The sequence below is a fragment of the Pongo pygmaeus genome, chromosome 11, assembly GCF_028885625.2.
Source record: "Pongo pygmaeus isolate AG05252 chromosome 11, NHGRI_mPonPyg2-v2.0_pri, whole genome shotgun sequence".
NCBI lineage: Eukaryota > Metazoa > Chordata > Mammalia > Primates > Hominidae > Pongo > Pongo pygmaeus.
The window spans coordinates 100993038-101007782 of record NC_072384.2 but is presented as its reverse complement, the minus strand read 5'-3'; the positions used below and the strand labels follow the sequence as shown (position 1 = coordinate 101007782).

Here is a 14745-nt window from a genome sequence, read left to right as displayed (position 1 = left end):
CATTAACCTCAGGCAAGAAAGGAAGATTAGAAGTATATTTTTGTCTTTTGTGTTTTTTAGTTTTCTTAATCTGCCCCATTCCAGAAAAGGGTATTTATTATTGCAAAATGTGAATGAGAACATTTTTTAAAGGTCAGAAGTGCTTATGCTTTTGGGGTATGAGATGACACCATTCCACAGTGACCATGTCACCAGCAGAGTCAGGAACGGGCAGATGACTGACCTCTAGGCCAAGATCCACACAGAGGAGTTCCTGGAGTGGGTGGAGGGTGCTGGTTTCCCGGCCCTGCCCATCTGAGGAGGGCATCTGGCCAGAGGCAGGTAATTGTAATCATTGCTGTAGACAATGGCATCAGATGAGGGTCAGATCCATAGACTGGGAGAAGACTTGGAGGGAAATTACAGGGTGACTCGTATTATTGGAGTATAAGAAATATTGTTGAGTTAGATTTGAAGATGGAAATAGGAATAGGTTATGTAGGGGAAGGAAATTAATAATTATGACACTTCCTTTTAAGCAATATTTGTCTAAGATCTTTTCACTCTATGGTTGGCTGTTTTGAAGAGGTCAGTTAAGTATTTGGGCTTCTTTTAATATAGATTTGAAAATAGAAATTTCCTTTTAAGAAGTAGAGAATCAACTCTTTTCTCTCTGAGAGGCCATATATTATAGTGAAGCCAGGCAGCCTGGGTTTGAATCTTAGCCCCCAAATGCTAGGTGTGTGATCTTGGGAAAGTTATTGCACCTATTTCCTCAATAGTAACATGAAGAAAATACCAGTAGTTACCTGATAGAGTTGCAGTAATGACTAATATATGTAAAATGTTTAGTGTGGTGCTCAGTCAGGTAATGCTACCTGGTATTACTTAAATTAGGATGCTTAGGAAATTGGCAAAGGCGAGGCTCAATGACCTCTGGAAAGTTGCTTATCTGTAACCTTCAGCAGGTGGGATTTGCCATGTGTGTATCCACATGGATAACTCCCTAGGCCTCCCTGTCCCGGGCTGGGAGGCATTGGTATGAGACAGAATGAAGGAGAAAGGCAGTAGCTCGCAATGGGATCACCCTACTTCTAAATGACAGGCAGTCTGTGTATACTCTCTGTATAGGGAACACAGAAAGTGACATTATCAAATATGGCTATATGACATATGGATTTCTGTGTGTGTGTTTGTTTTTGTTGAAGGGCAGGATGGAGTTGGTAGGATAGAGGGAGGGAATACTTAACCACTGTTTGGAGAAATCAGTCAGTTGCTTTCCATTTAGCTATTAGTTTTTGCAGCATTTTTAATATATATATACTTTTTATTTTTATTTTTTATTTTTTTGAGACGGAGTCTCACTCTTCGCCAGGCCGGAGTGCAGTGGCGTGATCTTGGCTCACTGCAACCTCTGCCTCCTGGGTTCAAGTGATTCTCCTGCCTCAGCCTCCTGAGTAGCTGGGACTAGAGGCGCGTGCCACCACGCCTGGCTAATTTTTTGTATTTTTAGTAGAAACGGGTTTTCACTGAGTTAGCCAGATGGTCTCGACTCCTGACCTCGTGATCCACCCACCTTGGCCTCCCAAAGTGCTGGGATTACTTGCGTGAGCCACCGCACCTGGCTGTAGCATGAGATTAATAAATTATCCTACTTCAGGGTTGCTAAGACGATCAAATTAACACTTGGGAAATACTTTTTTAAAAGTTAAAATTACTACATGTATACAAGGTGTATTTGTGTGATTTGCTTTTTTCATTTCATAATTTGATTAGCTAGACACAGATTAGGTTATACATTTACCCAAAAGGTCTAAGTAGCAGGAAATAGACAAATCATCTTTTAGGAAAATAAACAATTTCCTACCATTTCTGTGAATCGATCTGCACAGGCCATTCGAACCCATTCTGGCGTTACTGGGCTCTGCACCGTGAAGTCCTCAGCTATGTCTCTTTCTCTTCGCACTGTGGCCACAGCGTCAGCAATGGCAAAGAACACAGATGACCCCAGGAACATCCCAGACTCCCCGAGGCCCTGTAAGAAGGCACATTGGTTTAAGAAACTTCTATACTACACTATAAGTTTCTAGAGGGTAGGGGCCAGGTCTTGTTCACCATTGTATCCCCAACCCCTGCACAGTGTTTTGTACACAAAATCTTCTCAATAAATGTTTGTTGGCTGACTTACTGACTGAATCAGAAACTTGAGTAGTCTTAAAAATCACAGCATAGGGCGGGCTTGGTGGCTCATGCCTGTAATCCTAGCACTTTGGGAGACCGAGGTGGATGGATCATGAGGTCAAGAGATCAAGACCATCCTGCCCAACATGGTGAAACCCCGTCTCTACTAAAAATACAAAAATTAGCTGGGCGTGGTGGCGTGCGCCTGTAGTCCTAGCTATTTGGGAGGCTGAGGCAGAAGAATTGCTTGAACCCGGGAGTCGGAGGTTGCAGTGAGCCAAGATCATGCCATTGCACTCCAGTTGGGCGACAGAGCAAGATTACATCTCAAAAAAAAAAAAAAAAAGGCAAAGAAAAAGAAAAAAAGTCCCAGCATAATCTGAGTTTCCCAGATCTTGAATCTCGTCTGGGTTAAATTTTGTTCTCTAAGAAAGGTATGTATGTGTGTATGTGTGTGTGTATGAGTGTCTTTGTGTGGTAATGGGAAAGTACCCTATTTAGTAAAACACATTCAATGGCTTGAACTAGCCAGCTTTATCAGCAGAGAGAAAAATGCCTTTTTTAACTCCAGGGTCAGGATAGGCAGAGTACTCTAGAAGAAAGAGTACAGACTTTGATACCAGATGAAAGGTTGTAAACCCATCATCTGCAAGGAACAGGCAGGTATTGTCAATGAGTGATGCAGGCAGATGAAGGACAATAAGGAGCAGTGGAAAGTAAGGTGAGGAAGAGCACCCCCATGTCCTGTCTATAAGGGCAGCTGTTCTTTAGTTGTAGTTAGTTGCTGCCTTTCCAAGAATGCAGCCAAAATTACCAGATCATCCATTTTCTCAAGAGAATTTAGATATCTGTATTTTAATGTAAAATTCCCTGACTTGTAAAAACACTGTGTAGGCCAAAGAAAAGTACATCTTCAGGCTAGATTTAGCCAGTAGACCACCAATTTGTGACCCTTGAGTTAGTGAGACTGAGTCTGAATCCTGGCCCTTACTCCCCATGTTTCTCTGGGTAAGTGAGATAATCTCCTCTGTTCCTTTGTCAGTGAAGTGTGGGCAGTGATGCCAACTTTATTGGGTGTTGCGAGGATCAGGAAATGCAAAAGCACCTAGCACAGCTCCCGGTACCTGGTAGCTCTCTGTTGTTTTTACATAGTACCCTCCATGTGGGACCTGCAAACCCATGATTTTCCTGAGTGTCTGCTTGTGAGTGGCTGTCTGCCACTACAAGGACTCAAGGGTCCTTTCTGCCCTGTGTTACTCTTGGTGGCTTAAAAGCTGCTCTCTGTGGGCTCTTAGCTCCCTTTTGCCTTTTCGCCTTAGAGTGATTTCCAGTTCAATGAGAAACCAAAGGCCCTATTGATTGTCCTTCCTTTCAGGTTTGCCCTGACCTTATCACTATAGGTCTAGAGGAAGTTCCTGCTGTTCCTGGGCTGACAGTGGGATCCAGTTTGGACATGATGAAATTTCTACAGATGTGGTTGGATACTTTTTTTTTTTTTTTTTTTTTGGAGGATGGGTACTAGCAAGAAGTCTCCCAAAAGATCTTATTTATTGATTACCCAGGCTGGTCTTGAATTTCTGGGCTCAAGCAATCCCCTGCTTCAGCCTCCTGAGTAGCTGGAGCTATAGGTGTGCACCACCATGGCCAGGAAAGATTTTAAAGTCTTAAGAGGAGTCAAGAAACTTTAACAATATTTCTCAAACCTAGATGAAGTTTTTACTCTGAGGGTGGTTTTCACATAATCTGCATAGAGCAAGGCAAACAAATAATGATCTTTATTTTAATTTGCAGTTTCATTACTTTAGCAATTATTAAGGGTTGATGTCTTTGCTTTCTGATGCTATTAACATTTTGTGCCAGATAATTCTTTGTAGTGGGGTGGGGGGCTGCCTTGTACAAAATCACCTCCCCCACTCCCCCCACTCCCAATTGAGAACCACTGTTCTAGATGCATTTCTGGGTATGGTGAGGACCCTGAGCCCCTCAGAGGTGAGTGATTTGCTTAAGACCACGGGGAGGGGATAGGGCTGTGGCAGGAACCCAGGTCTTCTGCGACCTCAGTCCAGGGTTCTGTCCATGCTGCCACTGCTAGGATTTCAGTCACATTGCACCTCCAATCCTGTTTAATATTATAGTCTTCAGGATCTTAAGTAAAAGTGTTATTCTATTAAGAAGTCAAAGCTTTTTGGCGAGTTTTAGAGTTTTCAGTGAAAGAGGAAATTATTAAAATCCTTGGCCCACGATTGCCATGGGTGAGTCATCTCCAAATTCTAGCAGTCTATAGTGATTTGTTCCTGATAACAGTTAACATTGACTTACTATTTTGTCGGCCTGCTTTCATCTGCCATGTGCTACCCGATCCATGACACCGGGCAGTGGTAGGTTTGGATGCTTACCTTAGACTAATAGATGGTTAGTGGGGTTTGTGACGATGGCAGCAAGGAGACATTGAACTCCTCTGGGACATCAGTGATGGCTGGAATTTTGTACTCATCTGGGCTCCGAGAGTACAGTACACCTTCTGGGGAATATTTCAGTTCTTCAGTGGTATAAAGCCCCATTCCCTGAATAAATGGACCTTCAATCTGGAGGGGGACAATTTCAAGCTTTGTGACATTGTATCATTTTTAGAAGGCCTTTACCTACCCTGAAATGACTCCCAGGAAGGGGCATCTGCCCAGATGGGCCAGCACCTACCTGCCCAATATCAATGGCTGGATTTAGGCTGCAACATGCATCCATGATGATGTCCGTTCTGATTTTCTGCCCAAAATAAAAATTACCTCACCGTAAAAACTTGAATTAAAAGTATCATTTTCAGGTATACTCAAATGATCTCCAGTTTTTCCAGAACTCCTGCTGGCTAATTAACACTGCATTGAACCCTGTCAACATTAGAGCTGTTAAGATGCCTGCTGAACTCTTCAAATTGAGTGCCAGGACTGTCCATGACCCTGGAAGACCTTGTACATTCATGGTTTTGACTCCTCTTAAGTGACTCCAAAGTCCATGACATGCTAGTGTGTCTGAGTGAGTCACTTGGTAAATAATTGTTGTGCCTGGTTGTTCATCTGATTCTCAACCTGAATTTGTTGTTGGAATATAATTTATGAGCTCATGTAGTCCTCATGATAATCTGTGGCATCTGGTACTATTGCCATTTTACTGTGAAAATCCTAGAGCCATACTGGCACGTATGAGTTTGTGGATTTGTAAGATCTTGGAAGGTATTCATGGCAAATGTTGAGACCACCTTTGATTTGCTAATCTACTTCCTTCTCTGAGAAGCATCACATGAATCTGGCCCTTGTTTTGGCACTAAGCATGGGCCTGCAGGTTATTCAGGAGCCACTAAAAGCCCCTAAGTGCCTGTGGCCTATCTCTGCAGTGTCTCAGGGCTTCCCTTCTGCCCCCCATTTCCCAGTGCTTGTTCTGACAAGATCATCATTCTCTGTTTGGGCTCAATACCTGGGCTTCTACTTTCTATCTAGCCCTTTGGACTTGGCAATTCTCTTTTGACTCAAACCTTGGCCTCTTGGACAACCTACTCTGGGCATTGGGACCAGCCTTCATCTATCCTCAACCTGGATAGGGAGGGAGATTGGACACACCTCAGAGTGGGCCTTCAGTTTACTTCTACCTTGAAACCTGGTGTGTTTCGCACTGTAAGTGCTGGACAGTGGAAAGAGATGGCTGTGCACTAACACTGAGTTGATGGATGATTTAGTTCACCAACCACAAATGGCCAGCTGCAACAGGCCTGTCACTGAATTTCTCTGATTTCTCTTTAGTTAAAAGAAGTTTTGCCTCTTTAAGAAATAAACTATTTTAAGGGATCAAAGTGATACTGAAATTATTGAACCTTAAACTGTAAATGTAAACTGAAAGGCACAGAAAAGACCACATTTTGACTTTTCTAGCATCATAAATTCTGGAAGATCCTCGTAAGTTTCATATCTTTAGGGATTTATTCCAAGGCCCTTGGGTAAAATTGCATCCTTTATAATGCAAGTTGTTAATTTTGGGTTAAGTATGATTCCCTGTCTCCAATGGGTAGTTTCTTGGCTGTTCAATTAAATAGAAAATATAACAATTATTTTAATACCTCTCTTCCCCCAAAATCTGTTTCAGTAATACTTTTTGGATAATTGACTTTGGAGAAACAGCACATTGCTATGTGCTTTCAAAATGTTTGCTCAAGACTATTTACTAAGTTAGTTATTCCTTCAGATTAGAAAATGTGTTTTTCCTTTATAAATAGAAGCTTTTTTTTGGGAGAAATCTTGGAAAGTGATTTTGTTGTCTAAATGAAATAAAAAATTTAATACAGTTTAGACTGTCATCAGCAATTCATTTTTGACTACTATATTGTCTTTTTAAGTGGAAATTCAGGATAAGGCTAGATCTCTGGACCCTCCCATGGAATTGAAAGAATCTTGTTCTTGTTATGAGAGAATTACATAATGGAATTGGGCTATTTACTATACAACACACTTTTGTTGTTGTTTTTATTTGCCAAGAGGAAAGTTAGACTTGACTTACCTTGTGAGCACCTGTCAGGCAGTCAATTTCAACCTCAGAACAGGCAGCTCCGTAGACATAGTAAGGAAATGGGTCCCCCACCCCCTTCTCCCAGTCCATGGAGGCCTTGTAGCCCCTGAGGGAAGAAATAAAGCCTTTTAGCTTGAGTTGGGGAGATAGAATGTTGATTTATTTTAAAAGTTACCAAAGTTTTATGGTAGTGTTTCATTTTTTTTTTTCGCAGGGAGGGCACAAATACAGTCTCCCACTACCATAAATTATGCAGTTGAGTTTCCTACATTTGGGGAAATCACAGGGGTCAGCATTTCTGGAGTAAAATAGGTAAGATAAGCCTCACTCTAGGAAAACCACCTTCGGAATCATGGTATCTCCCCTGCCAGTAAGTATAGCATTTCATTTGATTTATGTTCATTTCAATTGCCTTTTAAACTCATTTAAAGAGGACATTCCTTGTGCCACAGTTAGGATGTCAAAAAGAGGGAGAAGCCAATAGATTTTTTGGGACCAGACCTCACAGTGTGCCTGTATCTTGACCACAAAGGATTTGAGCTTTAGCCAGCCTGCCCACTGAGAACCTCAGTTGAATTTTATCAGTGGTCCCTCTGGGACCACTCTTCCCAAAGGGACCCCATGGATAGTGCTAACCAAACTCACAGGGAGCTGATGGTAATTCAGGGTTGGTAAAAAAGGACTGGTAATTCAATGCATTAATATATAATAGAAGATATATTCAGATAGAGGGCTGGTTTGCTCTCAGGTAACTGAACTTAGGAATTTAGAACTCATTAGGTACAAGGCTCTAGGCTGGGCTGTTATCTCCTTATTTCCTCATTCTTCATGAGGATTTGCTTTACTGTTCTTTGTGTTTGTGTGTGTGTGTGTGTGTCTATTGTTTGGTGGTTTGTTTCATTAGACTGTAAAACTAATGTCACATGCTTTTTGAATTTGACAATGACTGGTGATTATCATCCACCCATTCTCCCTTGTCTAGTATGGAGCTTCAAAATAGACAGGTTTTATGGTAAAGGGAGGGAGATTTGTAAAATTGAGATGCAAGTCATTTCTAATGATAATATATTTTTACTATTCACGATAAAGAATAGTAAATAATGATTAGATATTGTAAGTAATGATTAAATAAATAGTAAATAATGATTATAATGATTAGCTGTTGTAAGTCAAGCATCTAATTTTTTTCCCCAATAAGGGTGTTTTATTGTTTAATTTTTTTTTTTGGACATAACTGAAAGGCCTATGTGAAATCATAGAATTTTGGGCCTAGAAGGGACCTCAGCAATCACATAATAAAAATGTATTTTACAAATGAGGGACCTGCGGCCCAGAGTTGAGGCAGCATAGGTAGTCAAGAAAGCGACCACGTTCTCTGGACGCAGCACCAGCACTGTGGTGATGGCACAATCAACATGAAAGCCTCAGCATTTCCATTGTAATCGCACTCATTCAAGCAAAGCTATCTTCAGTAGGGAATTTCCCCTGTAGAGAGCATGCACACTTTGATTTTACCTGTCCCCAGGTAAAATCAAATTATTTTAATAGTAAAAAACACACCTCTGGGGTGGAAATTTAAGATACTAATGGTACATGTGATGTATGAACATGCATGTACAGCTGCACATGTGCACCCAGAAGACCACCCAGAACGTGCTTACTAGTAACACCTCTTCCCACCTCTTTATGAATAATCATGTAAGACCCTCATAAAGGGAGCGTCCGCAATACCAGTTTTTGCTGTCTCATCCTTATGGACAGCCTGCCCTGAATTCTCTCTCAGGGTGTACTGTCTACTCTGCACCTCATTTTCAAAATATTCTTTTTTTTTGCAATAAATTACTCTATGCTGCACATCTTTCGCTGTGTGTCTCTTTTTGTTGTTGTTTTTTTGCTTTGCTCTGTCTCTTGTTTAAATTCTTTTAAACTAAGAAGACAAGAACCAAAGTATCACGACAGCCATCAACAGTGATTGAGTTACCTCGTATTTTCTCAGCTACGTCAAGATATTATTGTGATGTTTACCTGAAGTATCCAGTGGCTGAGAGACTGATTCTTTGTTCAAATGCAGCTTCTATCTGCAGAATGGGCATATTTAGTTAAAGCGAAACAAATATGCCATCTGCTAGGTGAAAACAGAAATGTCCAATCTAAAATTGACATCTCATAATTGTTTCTGGTGCTTTGCTACCAATAATAGAACTCATCATCATATTATTTTTCCTTAACTAGCACACTAACAATTTCCTTCTGATTGAGTTTAGAAGTCTTGGTTGAACAAACATAAAATAGAATGCTGCTGCACATCCATGAGATAGGGGCTTAGTGCACAAGGTATTTGGACTTCATTTCTAAATGTTAGAACTTTATAGTAAGCATGTGTGTAAATTTGAAATAATTGTTCTAATGAAAAAAGTCATAGGATATTGTAAAGTTGGATTAAGTTAGTCATCTCCTTTGAGCCGTATTCAACAGCAAATAGGCCTTTTAGTTTTCCTCCTAACCTACCCAAAACATCGTGCTCGCACGTGTGTGTGTTTGTGTGTGTGTGGCTTAGGAAGGCTCATTCTTTTCCTCTTATTTCTTACTTAAGCAGAGTGTATTCTTCATACACTTCTATTTCTCCTTCCAGTGACTGCTGTTTCCTGTGCGCTTTCTCCATACACACCTGGTATACATCCTGGAGTAGCCTTCTCAACCTTTAGAGATCCTGCCTGTTTGCAGAAACCCACTCAACTGGGGAAGAAACAGGGGGCATGCTCCATCACTGTGACACTTAGAGGAACTGTCTCTGTGTGTGATAGCTGTGCACTGCTGTGGTGCTGTCTCAGTACTGGTTTACATTGTTTTCTCACTTGTATTAACAAAGGGAGTGGAACACTTACCCAGTCTTCCCATGCACCTTCCGGATGTTTCTTAATGATGGGCTCAAGGCGTTTCAGAAGGATCTGACAAGCATTCTTGAAGTAGTAAAGAATGGAATCCACATTAGAGAAGAGCCCAGTGGTTATGGTGGTTACGATTTGTGTGAACAAATGTTCATTGATTAGGTCAGCAAGTGCTATGGAGTGCGTGATCCTGAAATATTGGGAACACAACTCCTGCCCTTGATAACAGTATTGGTTACTGGAGGTTACTTTTTCCCCTTCCTGGCTCACTTCCTGTGAAAATATGGGTTCAGCTGAATTTCTACTCTCAGATCCTCTTTCTTAGAATATTCAGGTTCTTAACTTCTCTCTCTCTTTCTTTTTTTTGGTTTGTTTTTTTGAGACAGGGTCTCACTCTGTCAACCAGGCTGGAGTGCAGTGGCACCATCTTGGCTCACTGCAACTTCGACATCTGGGCTCAAGCAATCCTCCCACCTCAGTCTCTTGAGTAACTGGGACTCCAGGCACTCACCACCAAGCCTGGCTGATTTTTGTCTTCTTTGTAGAGATGGATTTTCACCATGTTGACTAGGCTGGTCTTGAACTCCTGAGCTCGAGCCATCTGCCTACTTCAGCCTCCCAAAGTGCTAGGATTACAGGCATGAGCCACTGTGCCTGGCTCTTAGCATTTTTTTCCTACATCTTTTGTATTTTTGTATATTTCTTTTTTTTTTTTTTTTTGTTAAGATGGAGTCTTGCTCTGTCACCAGGCTGGAGTGTAGTGGCACAATCTCAGCTCATTGCAACCTGGGTTCAAGTGATTCCCCTGCCTCAGCCTCCCAAGTAGCTGGGACTACAGGCGCGCACCACCATGCCTGGCTAATTTTTTGTATTTTAGTAGAGACGAGGTTTCACCATGTTGGGCAGGAAGGTCTCGATTTCCTGACTTCGTGATCTGCCCGCCTCGATCTCCCAAAGTGCTGGGATTACAGGCGTGAGCCACTGCACCCGGCCATTTCTTTGGTATTTTATGGCTATTAAAATAAATGGAATAAACATCCTATTTTCATTCAAATTTGTGCTTTCCAGTCTGTAACAATGACATGCCAGAATCCCCCTGTCTGATCTCTCCCTCCATCTGTTCATTCAACCACCATCAAACTACTATAATAAAGGCCTTGGCTTTGGCTATGAAATGAGAAAACAATTAAATTTACTTTATAATGGTCCAGATCCACAAATTTTCTGATCTTTAACAGAAACCTAAAACTTAATACTCTAGAAGATGGATTGACACTTATTTTGGGCTGACAACTCCCATACACTCTGAGCTGTTCCTCTTTTGTGTTTGACCCTACTCCAAATTAGATCTCATGCATTTGAGGTTTCTTACACATTTGTTCTGAGCAAAAAAGAGTCTTTGCTTTTTGATTCCTTAAGAGGTATCACCACAAAATTAGGACTGATTTGAAAGGGGTTCCTGTTGGTGGTATCATTGCAGCATTCTGGGAAAATATGGCTCACCACAATATCCCAGTGGAAAAGTGAACAGTTTGCAACAGAAACATGACAAATATATATATTTCAAAAGTACATGCAATCAGATATTCGAATTAAGGACTATGAAGTCATGATTCTATTCTGAGACAGTGAAAATTTAGCACTTTTAAAAAATCAGTTAAAAAAATAAGTACAAAGAAAAGCTCTAAGTACTCGGTAGAATACCACTGAAGACAATGCTTCTATTGCACCCTGTCTCCTTGCCTGGGGTCTGCCTGCCTATCTGCCCGCAAAAACTTGTTTATGCTGGAGGAAACTTGCACAGCTCTGCATTACTTGGTAGCCAAATTTTTTCTTGCTGTGTCTGCTAGGAACAGAGACTGCCTGTTCACCAAAATCCATTCTCTCCTTCTTCCATAGCAGCTGGACATATGGTTTCCCACTACTCTACATTTCCCAACCTCCGTTGCAGTTAGACATAGCCTGAAACTGGTTCTGCTAATGGACTGTGAGTGGAAGTGACTTGCATCACTTCCAGATCTGGCTCAGAGTCTTCCACACCGGCTCCTCCATGCTCACTGGAATGATGACACCCAGGGCAACTTGGCACACCACGTGTTGAAGATGGTGGAGCCTCCATCAATTTGGGTGCTCAAATGACCAAACAATGCTCGGGACTGATACGTGTACAAGAAAGGGACTTTCACTGTGTTTGAGCCTTTACATTTTGGGTCTGTCATCTCAATTTAGCCTACTCCAAATACACTCTCCCAACATTTTAGTTACCCCAGACTATGTTTAGTGACACACATGACTTCTCTGAAGTCAACTATTGTACCTGTATCTAGCCATAAAAACCAGAGATGTGGGAGAGGCACACCAAGGAGAGACAGGAAGACTCACCTGCACAGCTCTGCCATTGACTTCTGCACCGATAGACGCTGCCGTAGTAATTGTATTGGGCACTGTTGCTGTGCTTGTTTCACAGACGTGCATATAGGACATGGGTATTTTTAACTCACGACTGGCCACCTATGAGAAACATAAATATTTTCAAGTCCAGCAAGGACTTCTATGAAGATTTGAATCATTATTTTTCTTAATAAAAATTATTTGTTATTACATCCATGGTACCCTTTTAAGACTAAAATAATGTACTTTATAAGCATCAAAACTACTTTTTTTGTAAGGCCTCATGCTGATTTTTACAGTGTTTTCTTGGTAATATTCCACAGTGGTTCTTTTCAAATTGAGTCCATTTAGAATGTTAAGAATTTCCTTTTTTCTAAGTTTTAGATGTGTAGGAAGTAGGCCAAATTGAGATTTTCAGGCACTTATTTGGTTCAGTGGCAGGAAGAAAAAGAGGGATGGAGGGAGAGAGAGAGAGAGGAAGAGAGAGAGAGAGAGAACAAAAGAGGGGAGAATGAGATAAGACTGACTCAGAATTTGGTCTGAAATCTTTCGATATCAGTATCAGATGAACTTGGAATGACCCTGAGGACCTTTTTCTTGCTCTTATCCTCCCACCCTTTTTTCTATTTGTTCTCCCTTGCTTATATTCCTCCAGTATTGGCTGTTCATTTTTTCTGTTTTTTAAAAATAATTTTTAAAAGATTATTATTATTATTTTAGAGATGAGGTCTCACTGTGTTGCCCAGGCTGATCTTGAACTCCTGGACTCAAGTGATCCTCCTGCTTCAGCCTCCCAAGTAGCTGGGACTACAGCTGCATGCCACTGCACCTGGCTTCTTTTCTGCTCTTTTCCTTCCAGTTTCTCTAGCAAACACATGTGGAGATGAAGATATTTAATCAAGAAATGACGAGGAAAGAGATGAAAAAGAAGAAAGGGAAAGGAAAAAACATTATTTTGGCTTCTCTTGTCTTTTTGTTTTTGCAAAAAACACCTTCTCATGATATCCCGTTCTCAAATGCTAATCTTCTGACTAATGTCATTCTATATGAAGTTTATCCAGAAAGATGCAAAATGAAAAAAAGGGACGACTTTGTTGTTTCTTGGTGGTGAAAATCCAAAGGGAATTTGTTGGTTCATATAACTGGGCAGGATAGATGGAGCTAGTGTGAAGTACATGTGTATCTAGGGGCTTTGAGGTCTCATCAGCGTCTCCTCTCAGCCTCTCACATTTGCTTTTCTTTCTACGATGGCCGGTTCCATCCATGGCACAGAACTGCCTGTGGCAGCCCCTGCCCTATAGTATAGTACCTAAACAGCCACAGGGGAAAGATGGCTCCTTTCTCCCAGCATCTACATGTCAATCCAAGGAAAGGCTCTGAGTGGCCTTGCTTAAATCATGTGTCCTTTCCCAGAGTCAGTGGGATTCCAGAACCCTGATTGACCAGAGGCGGGTCTTGTGCCTATATCTGCAGCAGGCGTGGGAGTAAGGATGGGGATGGAGCTGAAAGGTACCCAAATTGAGGAGTCTTTCAGAAATATATGGCATGTGAGAGGTACAGTACTTCAAATGAGCTAAGGGGCTGGATGGTCAAAAGCTACAGATGTGCACTATAACATTCTAATACATTTGTCATAGGGTTATTTAAAGAATTATTCTTGTTTTTCTCCTGAGATTATATTCTTACTAATTAGTGTGTATGTGTGTGTGTTAAATATCTTATAAAAATCGTAGGATGATGGCAGTTGATGAAATACTTGTCCTTACTTGTCAAAATAAAACACTAGCAACCTAATATTGTTGTCTAAAAGGTAAACATTAAAGCCACAAAAGCTAAGAAAGTCCTGCTCCTGGTTACCTGCTTGGAGCTCCCACCACAGGGCTCCATGGTTTTCTTAGTGGCGTTTTCACTAATGATCACCCCATCCATGAACCCTGGCCAAGCTCCAGGACTGTCTGCATACATGTGGGATTTCTGCCACCTCAACCATTCTATTTGATATGTAAGAAGCCTTCCAACTAAATAGTCAAGATCTCAGTGTTTGAATACAGGGAGTCAATATTTACCCTAATAGATGAATCCTAACTTTCAACAATGTATATAGAGAATAATGGTTTAATTTTATTTATCTTACCTGTAGCATTTTGGTGTGAATACCTTGTCCCAGTTCATTGCCCCCGTGTGTGACCAACACAGACCCATCTGTGTAGATATGAACCAGTGCAGCTGCCTAGTAAAAGAATTGGAAGGCATAGCTCAGTGCAAGTTAGCATTTGGTGAGGTTCAATATAAAACACAAGGTAGTGAAATACCAGTCTTAGGGAGTGGAGGGGGTCAGAGAAGCAAACTTTCCTGGTAGGATGCTGAAGCTTAGTTCTGTTTTGTGCAAAAAGTCGCCTGTAAAGAACATTCCTTCTGATTTTCATAGGAGCCCCTTTGGATACCTCAGGAGTTGAGAGTGTTGGTTCCAATTGTTTGAAAATCACTCTCATGCTTAAAATCACTGGCTGATCATTAAGCTAGTTATTTAAATGTTTTAGGTACTTGCACATAGTGTGTACCAAGTGTGCTCAGCTCCAGATACATAAAGATGAACAAGACATGGCTCTTCTTCAAGCTGCTCACAATGTGGTAGAAAGACAGGCTGGAGATCAAGTCACTGTAGTGTAGGATGATCAGTGAGATAATGAGAGTGGCATAGGGTGCCCTGGGAGATCTGGGAGGACAGGTGCAACTCCTGTGCTGCTCAGGGATG

General features: G+C 41.3%; 1 protein-coding gene and 1 non-coding gene across 2 annotated transcripts in view; both read right to left on the bottom strand.

Moving 5' to 3' along the window:
- LOC129031073 (aldehyde oxidase 2-like) overlaps nucleotides 1-14745 on the bottom strand; it is a 76930-nt gene that overhangs the window by 7624 nt on the left and 54561 nt on the right. Inside the window, 8 exon segments of the mRNA XM_054476822.1 lie at nucleotides 1847-2014; nucleotides 4557-4745; nucleotides 4858-4923; nucleotides 6703-6817; nucleotides 8737-8789; nucleotides 9597-9671; nucleotides 11982-12110; nucleotides 14125-14220. Coding sequence (XP_054332797.1) covers nucleotides 1847-2014; nucleotides 4557-4745; nucleotides 4858-4923; nucleotides 6703-6817; nucleotides 8737-8789; nucleotides 9597-9671; nucleotides 11982-12110; nucleotides 14125-14220 — 891 coding nt within the window.
- LOC129032326 (U1 spliceosomal RNA) lies at nucleotides 6924-7089 on the bottom strand. Its single transcript, XR_008501331.1, has one exon. It is a non-coding gene; the product is annotated as a U1 spliceosomal RNA (small nuclear RNA).